This window comes from Papio anubis, chromosome 15, assembly GCF_008728515.1.
Source record: "Papio anubis isolate 15944 chromosome 15, Panubis1.0, whole genome shotgun sequence".
Taxonomy (NCBI): Eukaryota; Metazoa; Chordata; class Mammalia; order Primates; family Cercopithecidae; genus Papio; species Papio anubis.
In genome coordinates, this window is record NC_044990.1 from 23,996,605 (window position 1) to 24,012,287 (window position 15,683).

The 15,683-nt window shown below is 45.9% G+C and overlaps 1 protein-coding gene across 1 annotated transcript in view; it reads right to left on the reverse strand.

Annotated features, from left to right (window-relative positions):
• Window positions 1-258: 258 nt before the first annotated feature.
• ERICH6B (glutamate rich 6B) overlaps window positions 259-15,683 on the reverse strand; it is a 52,502-nt gene continuing 37,077 nt past the window's right edge. Inside the window, exons 9-12 of the mRNA XM_031655841.1 lie at window positions 9,193-9,278; window positions 8,860-9,012; window positions 3,614-3,839; window positions 259-571 (exon numbers count right to left, since the gene is read on the reverse strand). Of these exons, the coding sequence (XP_031511701.1) occupies window positions 353-571; window positions 3,614-3,839; window positions 8,860-9,012; window positions 9,193-9,278 (684 nt within the window). The 3' untranslated portion in view covers window positions 259-352. The remainder of the gene's footprint in view (window positions 572-3,613; window positions 3,840-8,859; window positions 9,013-9,192; window positions 9,279-15,683) is intronic.

Here is a 15,683-nt window from a genome sequence, read left to right on the forward strand (position 1 = left end):
GAGCTTGGCTGTGAGCACAGTCGTTGTCCTAAGTCAAGGCCAGTACTGCGAGTCACAAAAGGACAGAGTGAGTGACTGTAGAAGCAGGCAGGACAGGCACTGATATGTCACTGAAATGACAACTTGCTTCGGTGCTGTCAGGTCAGGGCTATCAGGCGTTTTCTGTGCTCAGCCCCAGACTCTGTCAGCCCTCCTGCCAAAAACGTGTATTTCAAACCAAGGAGCTACGACAGGTCCCAAATTACAAACCAACTCTCATAGAACGTCAACAGGTCTTTGGGGTTTTTTTCCCTGGAGCTCCCAAGGTCTCCACCTTCCCAAGACATTTGGTGGACGCCAGAAAAGCCCCGCCCTAAAACCAGAGTTGAGAGAACATCTTCCTCAGGTACTTGTTGTCCATCAGTGATGTACTGACCGCCTCTGTGAAGTTTTCCAGATCAGGGATGGTCACGTAATTCAGGAGCCTGTTCATTTTCCCCAGAAGGACCCGGATCTTGCAGGCTGTTGGGCCGGGCTCTGCCTCCAGGATGGTTTTCTTCTTCATTTCACTGAGCACCTCCGGGATCACAAACTGCGGGGATGCACAGAGGACTGGGTGAGAATGCACGCTGCCTGAGCGCCGTGCCCCAGACCCAGGCTGGGCCTCCTGTGGCCAGGACCAAGTGTTCCCTGAGCCTTCACCCGAGAAAGCAGATCTGTGTTCTCAGCCCCGCCACCTGCCACCTTCCACCTTCCTGCTGCTTCCAAATGGCTGGTGTTGTGGTCATGTGGACCATGGTGATGTGGGCTGAGGCCACACCCATGCCTAGCCCTAAACCTGAGGGAAAGCAGCTCTGGTGGCCTGGCGCGGCCTGCCCTCCGAAGGCCATGCTCTCCTGGGGCTGCCGGGCTTCTCCCCATGGGGTCCCGACCATGGGGCTCTGCAAGGGCTGGGATGCCTCACAGTGGCTGCCTGTGAGCCCCGCCTCCACCTTAGGCTCCTCGGGAGTGTATCTGCGTTTTGTTTAGATGAAGGCCTGGCCCAGGGAGGCTGCCTCTGTGCCAAGTTCTGCCTGGGTCTGCAGCCTGCAGAAGACAGAGGACAGAGTCTCCTGGAGGGGATAAGATAGGACGATACCCGTGTGCTCCATTCCTATGCATGTGAAATGTCTTCACACAATATTGTTATTGTTTTAGCCACACAATAACCTATGGCCATCTTATAGAAGACTATGGGCTCAGACCACAGGCTAGCATCACCCAGGAGGTACAGCGGCTGGGCATGCAGGGGTCTGTTCTTTCCCGGGCACACTACTGCCCGCCTGGGCTGACCCTGTGCCAGGCTCTGTCTCCTTTCTTTGGCTCTGATTAGTTACAGTGGCGCTGATTTGCTTCATTTGGGACATGCCTTGCACAGGCACAGCTGCCCCTCCCCGGGACTCTAGCTCTCCAAGGCGTCAGGCCCCCTGGTCTCTCTGCCCACAGCAGCCCTTCCTGCAACCTCGCTGGGCACTGCCTTCCTGTCCCTGCCCTCCTCCCTTCACCATTCAAAGGCCAGTGCCCCAGGCCCTCATGCTGTCCAGCCCCAGCTGGTCCTGGCCGTGGCAGGAGTGCAAATGGCCACTTGGGCTTGGTAGTGCTGGCCTCCTCTTCACTGGATTGGCTGCTCTGAGAAATCCAGGATAGGCAAGGATTGCTGGGATGTCGTTATTCACTTGCAAAATAGGAGGCCTTGCCAGGCGAGGGAACCTGGGGGCGGCCAGCAGGCCAGGCCTGTTTGGAACTTTCCCTGTTTTAGCACTCAAAGTCCCATGTCCCAGGAAACTCCTCAGTCCTGAGCAAACTGGTGTGTCTGGTCACCCGAAACCTAGCACACTCCCTCCTCTCTTCTCAGCTACTCTGCACACAGCTGCATCTATTCTGCTGGAGTCTGCTGTCATCAGCCCACTTCTCCATCTGTCTCATTCCCAGGGGACATGTCCATCCATCTGTCTGCCAAGGCAGTCCTGCTCCCCGGGGCCCTGGGGAGCTGAGCAGGAAGAGAACCTTGCTTAGGCCTCTCTGGGGGAGCCAAGGACACCCTCATTCCTTTCCTTGACTCTGGTGCTCAGGAAGGGTCTCAGGAGTCCGCCTTCTTCCCCCATTACAGGTGGAGTTCCAGGGGTCCAGCCTCACCATTTGGAGTAGGTGGAACTGTGTCCCCCAAAAGTGATGTCCAAGTACTAACCCCAGTGCTGGGGAACGTGAGCTTATTTGGAAACAGGGTCTCTGTGGATGTGATTAAGTTAAGGCTCTCAGGATGAGCTCCTTCTGGATTTAGGGTAGGCCCTAGATCCAACTACTGGTGTCCTTTTAAGAAAAAGGAGAAGGAGGTTTGACACAGACACACAGAGGAGAAGGCTGTGTGAAGGTGGAGGCAGACACTGGAGTGATGCTGCCACGAGCCAAGAACACCAGAAGTCATCAGAAGGTGGGAGAGCAAGGAAGGGTCCCCCATTGGAGCCTCTGGAGGACGGTGGCCCCACAGACACCTTGATCTCAGACTTGGCCCAGAACTGTGAGAGAACAAACTTCTGTTGTTTCAGGCCTCCTAGTTTGTGCTGATTTTTCCAGCAGCCCTAGGAAACAAATACAACATTGGTCCTCTCCTGCCTGCCTGGGCAGTGTGCCTCGAACTTCCAGGGGATCATCTGTCTAGAGAAGAGTGGGTTTGGGGAGGAGGGAAGAGGACACAGCAGCAGGCCTGGGGACACAGATTCCCCCTTGTTTCTGGCCCTGACTTCTGACATGGCCGCTGCGAGTGTCAAGTGAGATAATGCAGCATGACATCTGTGTTTTATTCTCAGGATCATATTCTGAGCTCAAGTGACCCGCCTGCCTCAGCATCCCAAGCAGCTGGGGCTACAGGTGCGAGAGCCACCACGCCCAGTGAATTGTATTCATTTATTTACTTATTTATTTTCTGAGACAGGGTCTGGCTCCGTCACCCAGGCTGGAGTGCAGTGGTGTGATCTCGGCTCCCTGCAACCTCTGCCTCCTGGGTTCAGACAATTCTCCTACCTCAGTTTCCCGAGTAGCTGGGATTAAAGGCATAAGTCACTGGGATCAGCTAATTTTTTTGTATTTTTAGTAGAGACGGGGTTTCACCAGGCTGGCCAGGCTGGTCTCGAACTCCTGGCCTTAAGTGATCCACATGTCTCGGTCCTCCAAAGCACTGGGATTACGGGCATAAGCCAATGCACCTGGCCCATGCCCAGTTAATTTTAAAATTTTTTTGTGCAGAAGGGTTCTTGCTATGTTGCCCAAGCTGGTTTCAAGCTGCTAGGCTCAAGGGATCCACCTGTCTTGGCCTTCCAAAGTCCTGGGGCAACAGGTGCAAGTCATTCTTCCCAGGCTAGCCTGAGCATTTTGATGTGAATTTCCTCAGAGCTTAAGCTCACAGTGCTGGGAAGTTGCATGAATGCATTTGTGTGTACTTAAACATCAGGTAAAGCAAAGTGGCCTTGTTTTTATATGGGTTGGCATATGTAGAACAAGCCTGGAGGCCTGTGGCAGGGGCCAGTCTAAGCCAGCAGTGGCCTTTGTACAGGTGGGCACCCCACCTGGTGGAGGGTGTGGGGAGTCATGACCTTACCTTGTACCTGGTGCCCAGGTTTAAACAAATCCGCTTCTGTTCATAGGTGAAGCAGAAGATGATCTTATCCTGGCTCCTTATTTGTACCTGGATGTACTCATTGATTTTCAAGGAGATGGGCTGGAGAGGGGGTGCGTGGACATGGATGTTCAGATTCCACCAGTTCCAGGCCTTCTGACGTTTGTCTTTGGGGAAGTAGTAGCCCAGGTTGGAGCTCAGGTTCAACCTGCACCAAGAGAAAGCATGTCAGGCAGCCAGGGCACTCAGCCCTGGGCCTCTGCTCCTCCTCCTCTCCTTCCCTTTCTTTTTCCCCACTTGGCCACAGAAAGCCTGACAGGGACTTGATGGGTAGGAGAAGCTCCAATATGGACAACCAGCCCAACACCAGGCGCTGTCCTCTGCGCTGGCCTCACCGTATGGCCCTGTCCCACCCTCCTTCCCTCTCCTTTAGTTCCTGGCGGGTGCAGGCTCTTCCTGCTCACAGCTTTGCCATGCTCTGCCCTCTGCCTGCAAAGGTCCTTTGCCCCACGTAGCACGGCTGGCATCTACTTATCCTGCAGGTCTCAGCTTAGACATCACCTCCTCAGTCTGAGCAGCCCCCCGGTTCCCTGTGGGACTCTCTGTTGCCATGCCTTGTTAGTTTCTTTCATGTAATTTACGAATAGATACGGTAAGTTCTCATTGTTCACTGTATTATGTTCTAGAAAGCCAGTGATTTAGTGAATAACAACCCATAGCTCCTAGGGGAAATACGCACACAGACACAGCTCACATAGGTTATCATCTTAAATCCTAAAAGCAGCCCATCCTGCTAGGTGCCGTTTTTTTGTTTGTTTTTGTTTTTAATTTTTATTTTACAAAAAAGAACAGGAGGCTCAGAAGTGTCATGTGACTTGCCCGAGGCTGTCCCAGTGACACGTGCTGGAACTGGGATTCAAACCCTGTCCCACCAGCCCCAGAACTGCAGTTTCTTGCACTACACTGCCCCGTGTAAGGACACCTGTGTCCTCTGGTTGCCTCTGCAGGAGAGCTGAGCAGAAAGGCAGAGCGCGGCCTTGTTCAATCTCAGCCAGCAATGTGCACACTGGGAAATCAAATTTCCCACTGCTCTGGGCACGTCCCTGGCTCCACGTGAGTCACATATTATATATGTGTGTATTTCCCCTAGGAGCAAGGGGTTCAGTATCGGCCAGTGCAGTGTTCTCAATGACTTTATAGACTATAACTACCATGAATCATGAGAATTGACTGTTTTTGTCCATCATCTGTTCTCTCTCACTAAAGCACAAACTCCTGAGGGCAGGGACCTTGTCTGTCTGCTGCGCTGCTGAATTCCTATTACCCAGCCTAGTGCAGGGCGCCCATATTGATAGGTACAAGGGAATGAAGGGTGGATGCATTTCTCTCTCATTCATTCCAGACCCTGCTCTCTGGGGCTTGCCTGCCCTCTGAGCCATCCTCTCTTGACACTTCAAACCCATCGTGTCCCTCTGGCCCTGGCTTCTGCTTTTCAAATCCCAAAGGGCAGTTCCTAGAATCAGTGCCCTTGGGGCAGCAACATCTCTGGGGAATCACATGAAGAAAGGAAGCGATGTGAGGCCTGGGTTCGTCTGGAGAAGGAGGGCTTGGGGAGCTTGGGTTACTCAGTCTGCCAGGTCTCGTCTGAGCTGTCCAGGGGGTGGCGATGTACTACACTTTATCTAGAAATATCTATTCACTGTAAACTTTGCCTTTCTTTGAAAACAACCCATGATGTTGTGGCATACATGACAGGCTTTGACGCCCACAGCTGCCTACACATTCCTTCCAGGGCACGTGTACTTTCTCCCCCGAGACGTAGGCCCTAGATCTGTGAGGTTTTGGTGCAGAGATCTACCCGTCCCGCATCCACCCTAGAACGCACTTCTGTCTGTAAGTTCCCCTAGGAAATCACCTTATACAGACAAACTGGATTTGTCTGCCTTGTTCTTTGGTTTCTCAGCTCCCTCGGTATTTGGTGGTCACTTTGTATATACGAACCTTTCACAGAACACAGGGACCTCATCGGAGTGAGAAGCTGGCTCAGAGGTCTGCTATGGGAAGCCTTGCTCACCTCCAGTGGGGAGGACTTCCAACCACTCAATCCCAAATACTCCTGTTGCTTCCCACTTTCCATCGAACAAAAACAAACTTCTAAGTTCCTTTGTCTTGGGACCCCAGCCTGTCCAACCTCATTCCTCCTTCTCTAAATAAGAGGCTGTATACATAGTAGTGAATTAAAAACCTGGGCTCTTTGGTACCAAAATTATAAAAACAACAAATGAACAAACAAAAACCTGGGCTCTGGAGCCAGATTCTCAGTTCCAAGTCCGGCTGTGCCACTTGCAAACTGTGTGACCTTGGGCTAGTCACTTAACCTCTCTGTGCCTCCATTTCCTCAACTGTAAAAAGCAGATAATAATAGTACTTTGTTCAGAGGGCTGTGTAAGGATTAAATGTCTATACACAACAATAACTGAGAAAACATTAAAATTTCCTTGTTATTATTGATGGAGAGGAGAGCAAAGAGAAGGATCTTCTGACTTCACTCTGTGGGGAGCAGATCCTGCTAGCTTTTAACCTTTTAAATGGCTCCCATCAGAGCTCTCACACTGAGATGGGCAGGCTGGTTGGTTCCCAATTTTAAGGTGGTCTGGAGGAAAAGAATAAAAGCCCCTCACTCAAGCTCCAGCTTGGCTAGCCCTTAACCAATCAGTAAGAAAAGACCCAAGAAGCTCCTATTTCAGGTGGCTACGGACTTCCCTGGAGTCCTGTATGTGCAGTTAGACTTAAACTCCAACTTATAGTTAGTCCTTTCCTTATTTTAATGCTAAAAGCCACACCCAGGGGTGGAGATTTCAAGTGCGAATGTTACAGAAGATGTATGAAGAGGCATGTTGAGCCACTGTGCAAGCACTAGAAAAACTGCTCCTATACATGCCCTGTCATAAACATAGCCCTTCCCTACAGGAAGACCCTGTCAAACCAACCCACACATTGCACTCGGGGAGTAGCCCATTCCTTTTCTTTTCTCAGTGTTGGTTCCCTTGTGCACAAGCTGAAATAAACTTTCCTTTGCTGCTATGTTTAGCGATCTCTCTTGATTTCTCTCCTGGGAGATCCAGAGAACCTCGGATTCTAGGAGCAACGCTAGGCCATCCCCGACTCCCTAGGGTTAGAGATCTGCTCCTGCCTGAGGGTGCCCAGCTCTGGACTAAGTTTCCCTTAAGAAGATGGGATCTGGAACATCTAGAAATGGTCAGAATTGGGAAGTTCCTGCTCAGGGGGTGAAAAGATCCTGAACTGTTGAATGAGTAGAACCCACCCACCAGGGACCCCGAGTTTGGGCAGGTCTCAACACTGTGTGGGACCCCGAACCCAGGTAGGAAGCCTGTCGTGAGACCCCTTGGGCTGAGAGTCGAGGCCTGTGCTGGATTTTAGTTTCCACACACCTGGCAAAGGACAGCCACACCTTCCATCTTCCTGGAGGAAATGGAAATCAACAAATCACCTAAGACGTATTCAGCTCTTGAAATAGCTTGGCTCTAAGTCCCTCCTGGTGCCCGAGGCACCACGGAGAAGTCCTGTGGGTGCGGAGGAAATTCTAGCAGTTAGGGTCGGGCCCTGACCAAGTGGCTTTGTATTCACAAATGACTCTGGGAGGCTTTTCCATAAAATCTTCTCCTAGCGTCAAGGAGACTGCAGTTTTGCTGATGAATTTCCTCAGAGACTAAGCCCTTCCTCTGTGGGTGACATTTTTCCTCTGGAGCAGCTGCCCCTGGGGGAAGGAATCAGTTTGGGGGTAGGGCAGCCCATTCCCGAGAGAGGGAGAGGGGCTGGCCCTGTGGTTTGACTTCTGCGGGGGGTGAGGGGTTCCATGAAGGGATACCCAGGGACTGTCCGTCTCTCATCCAGATGCTCAGGTGGAGAGGGGCTGGGACATGGTGATAGGACTGAGACGGGGGCTCTTCCCTCCCTGCGTTACTTGATGATCTGTCACCAGATCCTCTCTGAGGTAATTGACTGAGTTTCTTGCCCCACTCCTTTGTGCTATCTGTACCCCAAACCTTGGTCCACTTCTTGGACAGTATTTTCTATACACAAGGCCTACAGGGAGGGCAGATACCTCCAGAATAAAGAACACGATCAGGAAACGGTGTCTAAAAAGACTCACAGCAGAGAAAATGTTGTTAAAAACCAAAGTCTGCAGCATGAAAATCCTTTTTTGGAATTATGTTTGGCTTTGACCAGCAAGAAGAAAGTATAAAGTTGATCCAAGATAATATATGTCCCCTTGGCTGGGTGCGGTGGCTCACACCTGTAATCCCAGCCCTTTGGGAGGCCGAGTCAGGTGGATCACCTGAGGTCAGAAGTTCGAGACCAACCTGGCCAATGTGGTGAAACACCATCTCTACTAAAAATACAAAAATTAGCTGGGCTTGGCAGCGCATGCCTGTAATCTCAGCTACTCAAGAGGCTAAGGCAGGAGAATTGCTTGAACCCGGGAGGTGGAGTTTGCAGTGAACCGAGATCACACCATTGCACTCCAGCCTGGGCAGCGGAGCAGACTCCATCTCAAAAAAAAAAAAAAAAAAAAAAATATATATATATATATATATATATATATATATATATATATATATCCCCACACCACGACCACTTAGAAGAGGAAGGGAAGGAGAAAATCCTGAAAAGAGAGTCCTTTACCTCAAAGAGATGGAGAAACATTTTGAAGTGACTGAGTGGTCTTGAAGCGGCAAGATGGTTTTCCACCATTACCAGAAATGGGAACTTAGAACTAAGTTCAGTAATAGTGAAATATTTAGAAATTGCCTTTTGGACCATGGACTCTATGCATATGTCTCCAAACCCTCACCAAACCCTTCTCTCTGAGGCACCTAGAACAGGGAGGCACTGGGTCTTCCTAAGGAAATTCTCACAAAGGTGACTCTTAAGAGGTGTTCAGGAGATGAAACCAATAGAATGTGGTGGTTGTGGAGGCTTGACGGCTATTTCACCCATGGAGGAGCAATGCTGCAGTAAGAACATTGTGCCTCCTCTGCAGTCAGGGACCTCATGGACTGGTCCGTCATGGGGCTCATTCTCTCATTTCCAACATGTGTAACTCTTATACAGGGAGAGAGGAAGTTCACGCAGTCTGTGAGTCACGCTTTGTCCAGCTGCTTCTCCATGGGCAGGAGTGTTAGGGACTCATGACCCAAGCTTACCGGATGTCACTATTTTCATCATAGAAGGTAGCATTGCCTGAGTTGTTGATAAGGGCCCGGATCCACCCTTCTAGACTGTCTTCCAGAATGATGTATGTGAACTTTTTCATTTTCACATATAAGATGAGCATAGCCAGGTTTCCTGATGGATAACTGGGAGAAGGTTAAGGCACAAGCAGTCAGTCCTTGGGGTCCCCTGGAAAAGGTAGGGCCCTACAGATGATGTAGGCCTCAGTCAAACCCCACACCTCAGTCAAACCCCACACCCTGAATCATAGACATTTTAGGTGCCAATATATGTCAATACGAGCATCTCTGTCCTTCTGTGGATACTGTATCTGGCCTGTCCCATCAGGAAAGAGAATTTGATAGACATTCTTGTTGGGGTAGAGAATTAATTTTCCATCACCTTGATGCACCTGGGAAGAAAAGACAAGTCTATGAAAAGTGTGAAAAGTGCATGGGTACCAACTGTCCTACTGCAGAGCATGGTGTCGACCCCATCTGCTTGCTCTCCGATGTCACATGCTACCTCCCCAACTTGCTGGGGAGCTGCGGGGCTTCAGTTTACTTGTCTATACAATGAGGAGGCTGAACTGGATCTGTGTGTGCATGTGTGTGTGTGTGTGTAGATTTTAAACTGTCATTTCAATCACCCCAATGGTTATTGATTGTATTAGTTTCCCAGGGGTGCTGGAACAAAGTCTCACAAACTGGGTAGCTTAAAATGACAGAAATTTAATCTCACTGTTGTGGCAGCTGGAAGTCTGAAATCAAAAGGTCCCCATGGTTGGTTCCTTCTAGAGGCTTTGAGGAAGAATCTCTTCCATGCTTTTCTCTTGGCTTTTGATGCTAGACAGAGATCCTTGACGTTCCCTGGCTTGTGATGCATCACCCCAATCTCTGCCTCTATCTTCATGGGGTGCTCTCTGTATCTTCACATGGCCGTCCTCTTAGGAGGACGCCATATTGGATTAGGGGCACACCCTACTTCAAGAAGACTTCATCTTCACTAATTACATCTGCAAAGACTATTTCCAGTTAAGGTCACATTCTGAAGCACTGGGGGTTAGAACTCTGACATGGCTCTTTCGAGGGAACACAGCTCAACCCGTGACATTGGTATACTCAAGTTTTTAATTTCTTCTTCAATCCGTTTTTGCAAACTGTTTTTCTAGAAAATTGTTCATTTTACATAAACATTCAAATTTATTGTCATAAAAATTTTAAGTTTATACTGTTCTAAAGAAATCTCTGCTGTCTCTGTAGTTATGTCCCTGTTTTCATTCTCTATATTATTTATACCTTCTGAATCAATCTTGTCAGAAAATTTGCCTATTTTATTAATCTTTTCAAAGGACCAAGTTTTGGTTTGTTTATTCTATTATTTCTTTGTTTTCTATTTTATCGATTTCTGCTCATATCATTATCATTTATATCCTCTACTTTCTGTGGAATTTCTATGTTATTCTATTTTATTTTTCTAATTCCTGGAATTGAATGCTAAACTCTTCTGCTTTTGTCTTTCTTCTTCTTCAAGATCTTCCTCTTACTCCTCCTACACATCCTCCTCCTCCTCCTTCATAAGAGAAAGCACCCGACACCTAGTATTCCCAGGCAGTCTTCCATCCAAGTAGTAACCAGACTCAACTCTGCTTAACTTCTGAGATTAGACAAGATTGAAAGCATTCAGGGGAATATGGCTGTAGATTTTAAAAATATGTGTTTAAAGCTGTTATGGTTTGAATGTGTCCCCCCAAAAACATGTGTTGGAAATTGAATCCCCAGTGCAATAGTGTTGGGAGATGCGGCCTAATGGGAGGTATTTAGGTCATGGGGGTGCTAACCTCATCAGTAGATTAATATCAGTTATAAAAGGGCTTGAGGCTACGAGTTTGATCTCTTGCTCTCATTCTCTCTCTTGCCCTCATTTTGCCTTTCCCCCATGGGATGATGAAACAAGAACCCCCTTGCTACGTGTGACCCCTCCATCTTGGACTTTCCAGTCTTCAGAACCAATAAATTTTTGTTCGTTATAAACTACCCAGTCTGTGGTTCCCTGTTATAGCAGCACAAAATAGACTCAGAAAAAAGCTGTAACGTTCCCCTCAATTTACTGTTTAGCTGTTTCCCATGAATGTAGTTATTTACCTTTCATTTTACTCCATTCTAAATATTTTCAGATTTGACACACAAGTCATTTACAAGGGTGTTCTTAAATTTGCCAATGTATGAAGGTCTTTTGGTTGTGTTATTACTATTCTTGATTAAAATGCACTGGGGCAAGAGAACATAGCCTATACAGTATCCATTCTTTTGTGTTTGCTGAGATTTGTTTTGTGACCTGGCATGCGATCAATTATAATAGATGTTTTGCATGTGCTTGGAAAGGGTGTGTGTCCTCTAATTGTCCCCCATCCCCATGTTGGTGGATTGTCAAGACCCATTGTTCCGCTGCTTCCCCAGCACACACACCTGGCTCACATACTCTTCTGGTTTTGTAGTTTTCTCTTTATTTCTGGTATTGGCTATTTCCTTACTTTCTTACATTCTCTGTTCTGCATTGAAAAGGATGCTTCTTCTGTTTTATTTCAATTCCCAGGTGTCTGCAGCAGGAAGGCTTTGCAGACCATCTAGTACCTCACATTAACCTAACTAGAAGTCAGATCAGTGATTTTCAAGCCATTTTTAAGTTTTTTTCGAAGAAACAATAGTTTATTTTTCTAATCAAGTGACGCAGCTACTGAATCTTAAGGCCTCAACAAATGTTGCCTCTTATTGTCATTGAACAATAAGGCCTTCTATTTTGATAGTCCAGGGAAATAGATTTCGTTTCTCCAGTGCTTTCCATTTGCCAAACAATCATGAGTGATGGTTTAACATGGTGGCTACTGTTTTCAGGAGATTCCATCAGATGAGTCCTCATTTCTTGTGCAATAGCTATTGGAAATTTTTTATTAAAAGTTCATCCATCAGAACTTCTCTATTGTGGTTGGCCACGGAGTCCTGTCTGGCTGCTGAATGATATTCCTGAAATCTCATGGATATTCTTTGCATTATTTAAAAATATTTCTGTAAGCAATCCTCTGAGCAGGTAGTCTCTTCGGGTTTTAGTTCTCTTGTTGTGAAGTCTTCAACTCAGTTAAAAAAGCAGTTTTCTGGAAATTTCTTGTAGTTGTAAGACATTCCTTAAACTGTTTTATCTGATCAGATTCTGGTATTTGTGCAACCGTATTTTTTTAGTATGTTTATTAGTCACCATTTTTGACACATGAGTTTCCTTTCTATTCTGGAAAAGCAGTTGTCCAATCTTTGCTTGAATGTCTCCAGTGAGACCTGATTTGTTAGGTAAGTGCTGACTCTCCCTTCTGACATCAGTATGAAGCTGGGGACTGCATTGCCAGTTAAATCTAGGGGTGGAGGATTGGGGTCATGATGGGTGCTGTGGTCACTGGATGGGCTCAAATTATTATTGTAAAAGTTGAATCATTATTTGTCTAAAGAAAGCTTATAGCAGAATGTAAAGTTTAAGGTGATAAGAGACAGATGCAGTTCTGTTTGAGAGAAAGCTGTCTGTTAGTTTTCACCTAGACATCGGGTAGGAATCACTCCTCAAGGTGACAATGATCATATAGCCAACATACAGTGGCTGTTTCCTTATGCAGAGCACTGCACTAAATACCTTAATTCCACAGTATACTGACCTCACAAAATATGCACTATCATTTATTCCTGTTTAAGAGAGGCTAAATGACTTACACAAAGTTATCTAGTGAGAAGAGAGCCAGGCTCCAGCAATCTGACCCCCAAGATTCAGATTTATCCCTGACGCTGCCTCTAACCATTAAGCTCCCAGTCACCTGGGACATTTAGTCTACAAAGCACTGCTTTTTTCTTTAAACCTAAAAAAAAGCCCTTAAAAATTTTTTTCTTTCTTTAATTGATAATTAAAAATTGTATATATTTATGTTGTACAACATGATGCTTTGATATATGTATACCTTGTGATTGGCTAAGTCAAGCTATTTAACATACGCATTACCTCACATATGTTTTGTTATGGTGAGAAAACAAAATCTACTCTCTTAGCAATTTTCAGGTATGCAATATATTGATATATATTATATATAATATCAATATATATTATATATAATATCAATATATGAATATATAGCAATATCTATATAATATATAATATATAATATATAATATATAGATATTACATATAATATATATAATATATAATATATAGATATTACATATATATAATATATAAGATATAGATATATATCATATATATAATATTAGCTTTAGTCCCCATGATGTACAATAGACCTCTTAAACTTATTCCTCCTGTCTAGTGGAAATTTTGTATCCTTTGATCAACACCTCCCTATTTCCCTACTCCTCAGGTCCTGGTCACTCTGTTTCTATGAGTTTGATGTTTTTAGGTTCCACACATAAGTGATGTCATAAAGTATTTGACTTTCTGTGCCTGGCTTATTTCTCTTAGCATAATCTCTTTCAGGTTCATCCATGTTTTCACAAATGACAGAATTTCCCTCTTTTTAAAGGTTGAATAGTATTCCATTGTATATAGACCACATTTTCCTTTTTCATCCATCTGTTGATGGAGACTTGGTTTAAAAAGTGCTTTGTATTATACCCACAGTTGGTTTGCCTGGTGACCTGTTGGAAATGTCCAGATACTTTTCATGGGTAGCGGGTATGTGTCACTTAGGTCTTATTTTCAAAAGCCACCCAAAAGCCAGAATTTCTTGAGATGCTTTCTGTTTGTCGAATTCACTTGTCATGTAATGAAATTTTTCTGATGATAAGAACCCCATGGACAAAGCAAAATCTCTTACACAGAGCTGGAGTTGGCACATGTTCTCTCACGGGGAAATATATAACAAACGGCATGTCTAAGCGTCTGAAGTTCATCAGCATTTGCTTGAAGACAATAGGATGCAAAAGCTTAAAGTGCAGAGTGAAGAGACTACATCTCTGGCCTTTCCTGCAGTCCTGCGGGCGGGACCCCGAGCTGTGCCAGAGCTGTTCAGTGAGCTCACCATGGTTGCTGTGAGGCCCTGGGTCCTGGACTGGAGTGGTTGGATTTGGCCTGCACACCAGCACACACAGAAGGTGCTACTGCACTCAGCAAACAGCTTGGGATTTATTGCCTGTTTGTAAAACAAACAAACAAACAAAACCAAATGTGCTACTCCCTGCCATACCTCATGGGTGCTTGGTGCAGCCTACCATGAATGGTAGGTGAGAAAGGATCCTCTGCTTAGAGATCTTGGTGAGAATCTTCCTCTTGGCTGCAGGGAGGACATTTTAGATGTTAGTGGGGAGGGGGTGCCATGGAGGGTAGATGGTGCCAGAGCTGGCAAAGATCTGAGGCAGGGTAGGGCCTGGAGTGTGGAAGAACATGGAGTTATATAGCCTAATTGGAAAAATAAGCCAAGTAAGGTTTCTTTGATCTATTAGAAGACATGAGGCCAGGGATAGGAGGAAGCTGAAGCCTTTATACGAGGGCTTCCAACACCCTTACCATTGTCTGCTACCACCTGGAGAGTCCCTTTCTCCTGTCCATAGGAGTTCTGACTGGTCCCACAGACTTCCCTTCTCAATGCAGGCCCAAGAGTTGAAGGAATACCAAACTTCTCATTCCTTGTCTGGAGGCCAGAAAGGTCCATACCTTGGTTTTAACCGTATTGGTTTCCTACTCTCTTCCACTTTTGCCACAGTTGGGGCCACACTCACGATGTAAAGCTGTCCTATTGCTTTTCCTCTTAGTGCAAGCTGTTCCATTTCCCAGCTCTCTTGCAGCTAGCCGGGGTCATGAGACCCATTCTGGTCAATGGAATTTAAGGATTTTTTTTCTAGTTCTGTGAAAAATGATGGTGGTATTTTGATGGGAATTGCACTGAATTTGTAGATTGCTTTTGGCAGTATGGTCATTTTCACAATATTGATTTTACCCATTCCTGTGCATGGGATGTGTTTCTATTTGTGTTGTCTATGATTTCTTACAGCAGTGTTTTGTAGTTTTCCTTGTAGAGATCTTTTACCTCCTTGGTCAGGTATATTCCTATGTGTTTTTATTTTATTTTTTGCAGTTATTGTAAAAAGATTTGAGATCTTGATTTGATTCTCAGCTTGGTCACTGTTGGTGTAGAGGAGAGCTACTGATTTGTGTACATTAGTTTCGTATCTGGAAACTTTGCTGAATTTTATCAGTTCTAGGAGCTTTCTGGAGGAGTCTTTAGGGTTTTCTAGGCATACAATCGTATCATCAGCAAACAGTGACAGTTTGACTTCCTGTTTACCAGTTTGGGTGCCCTTTCTTTCTCTCGCCTGATTGCTTTGGCTAGGCCTTCCAGTACTATGTTGAAGAGAAGTGGTGAGAGTGGGCATCCTTGTCTTGTTCTCAGAGGGAATGCTTTCAACTTTTCCGCATTCAGTATTATGTTGGCTGTGGGTTTGTCATAGATGGCTTTTATCATATTGAGGTATGTCCCTGGTATGCCGATTTTGCTGAGAGTTTTAATTATAAAGGGATTCTGGATTTTGTTGAGTGCTTTTTCTGTGTCTATTGAGATGATCATGTGATTGTTGTTTTTAATTCATTTATGTTGTGAATCACATTTATTGATGTGGGTATGGTAAACCATTCCTGCATCCTTGGTATGAAACCCACTTGATCATGGTGGATTATCTTTTTGATATGTTGTTGGATTTGGTTAGTTAATATTTTGTTAAGGATTTTTACATCTATGTTCACCAGGGATATTGGTCTGTAGTTTTCTTTTTTTGGT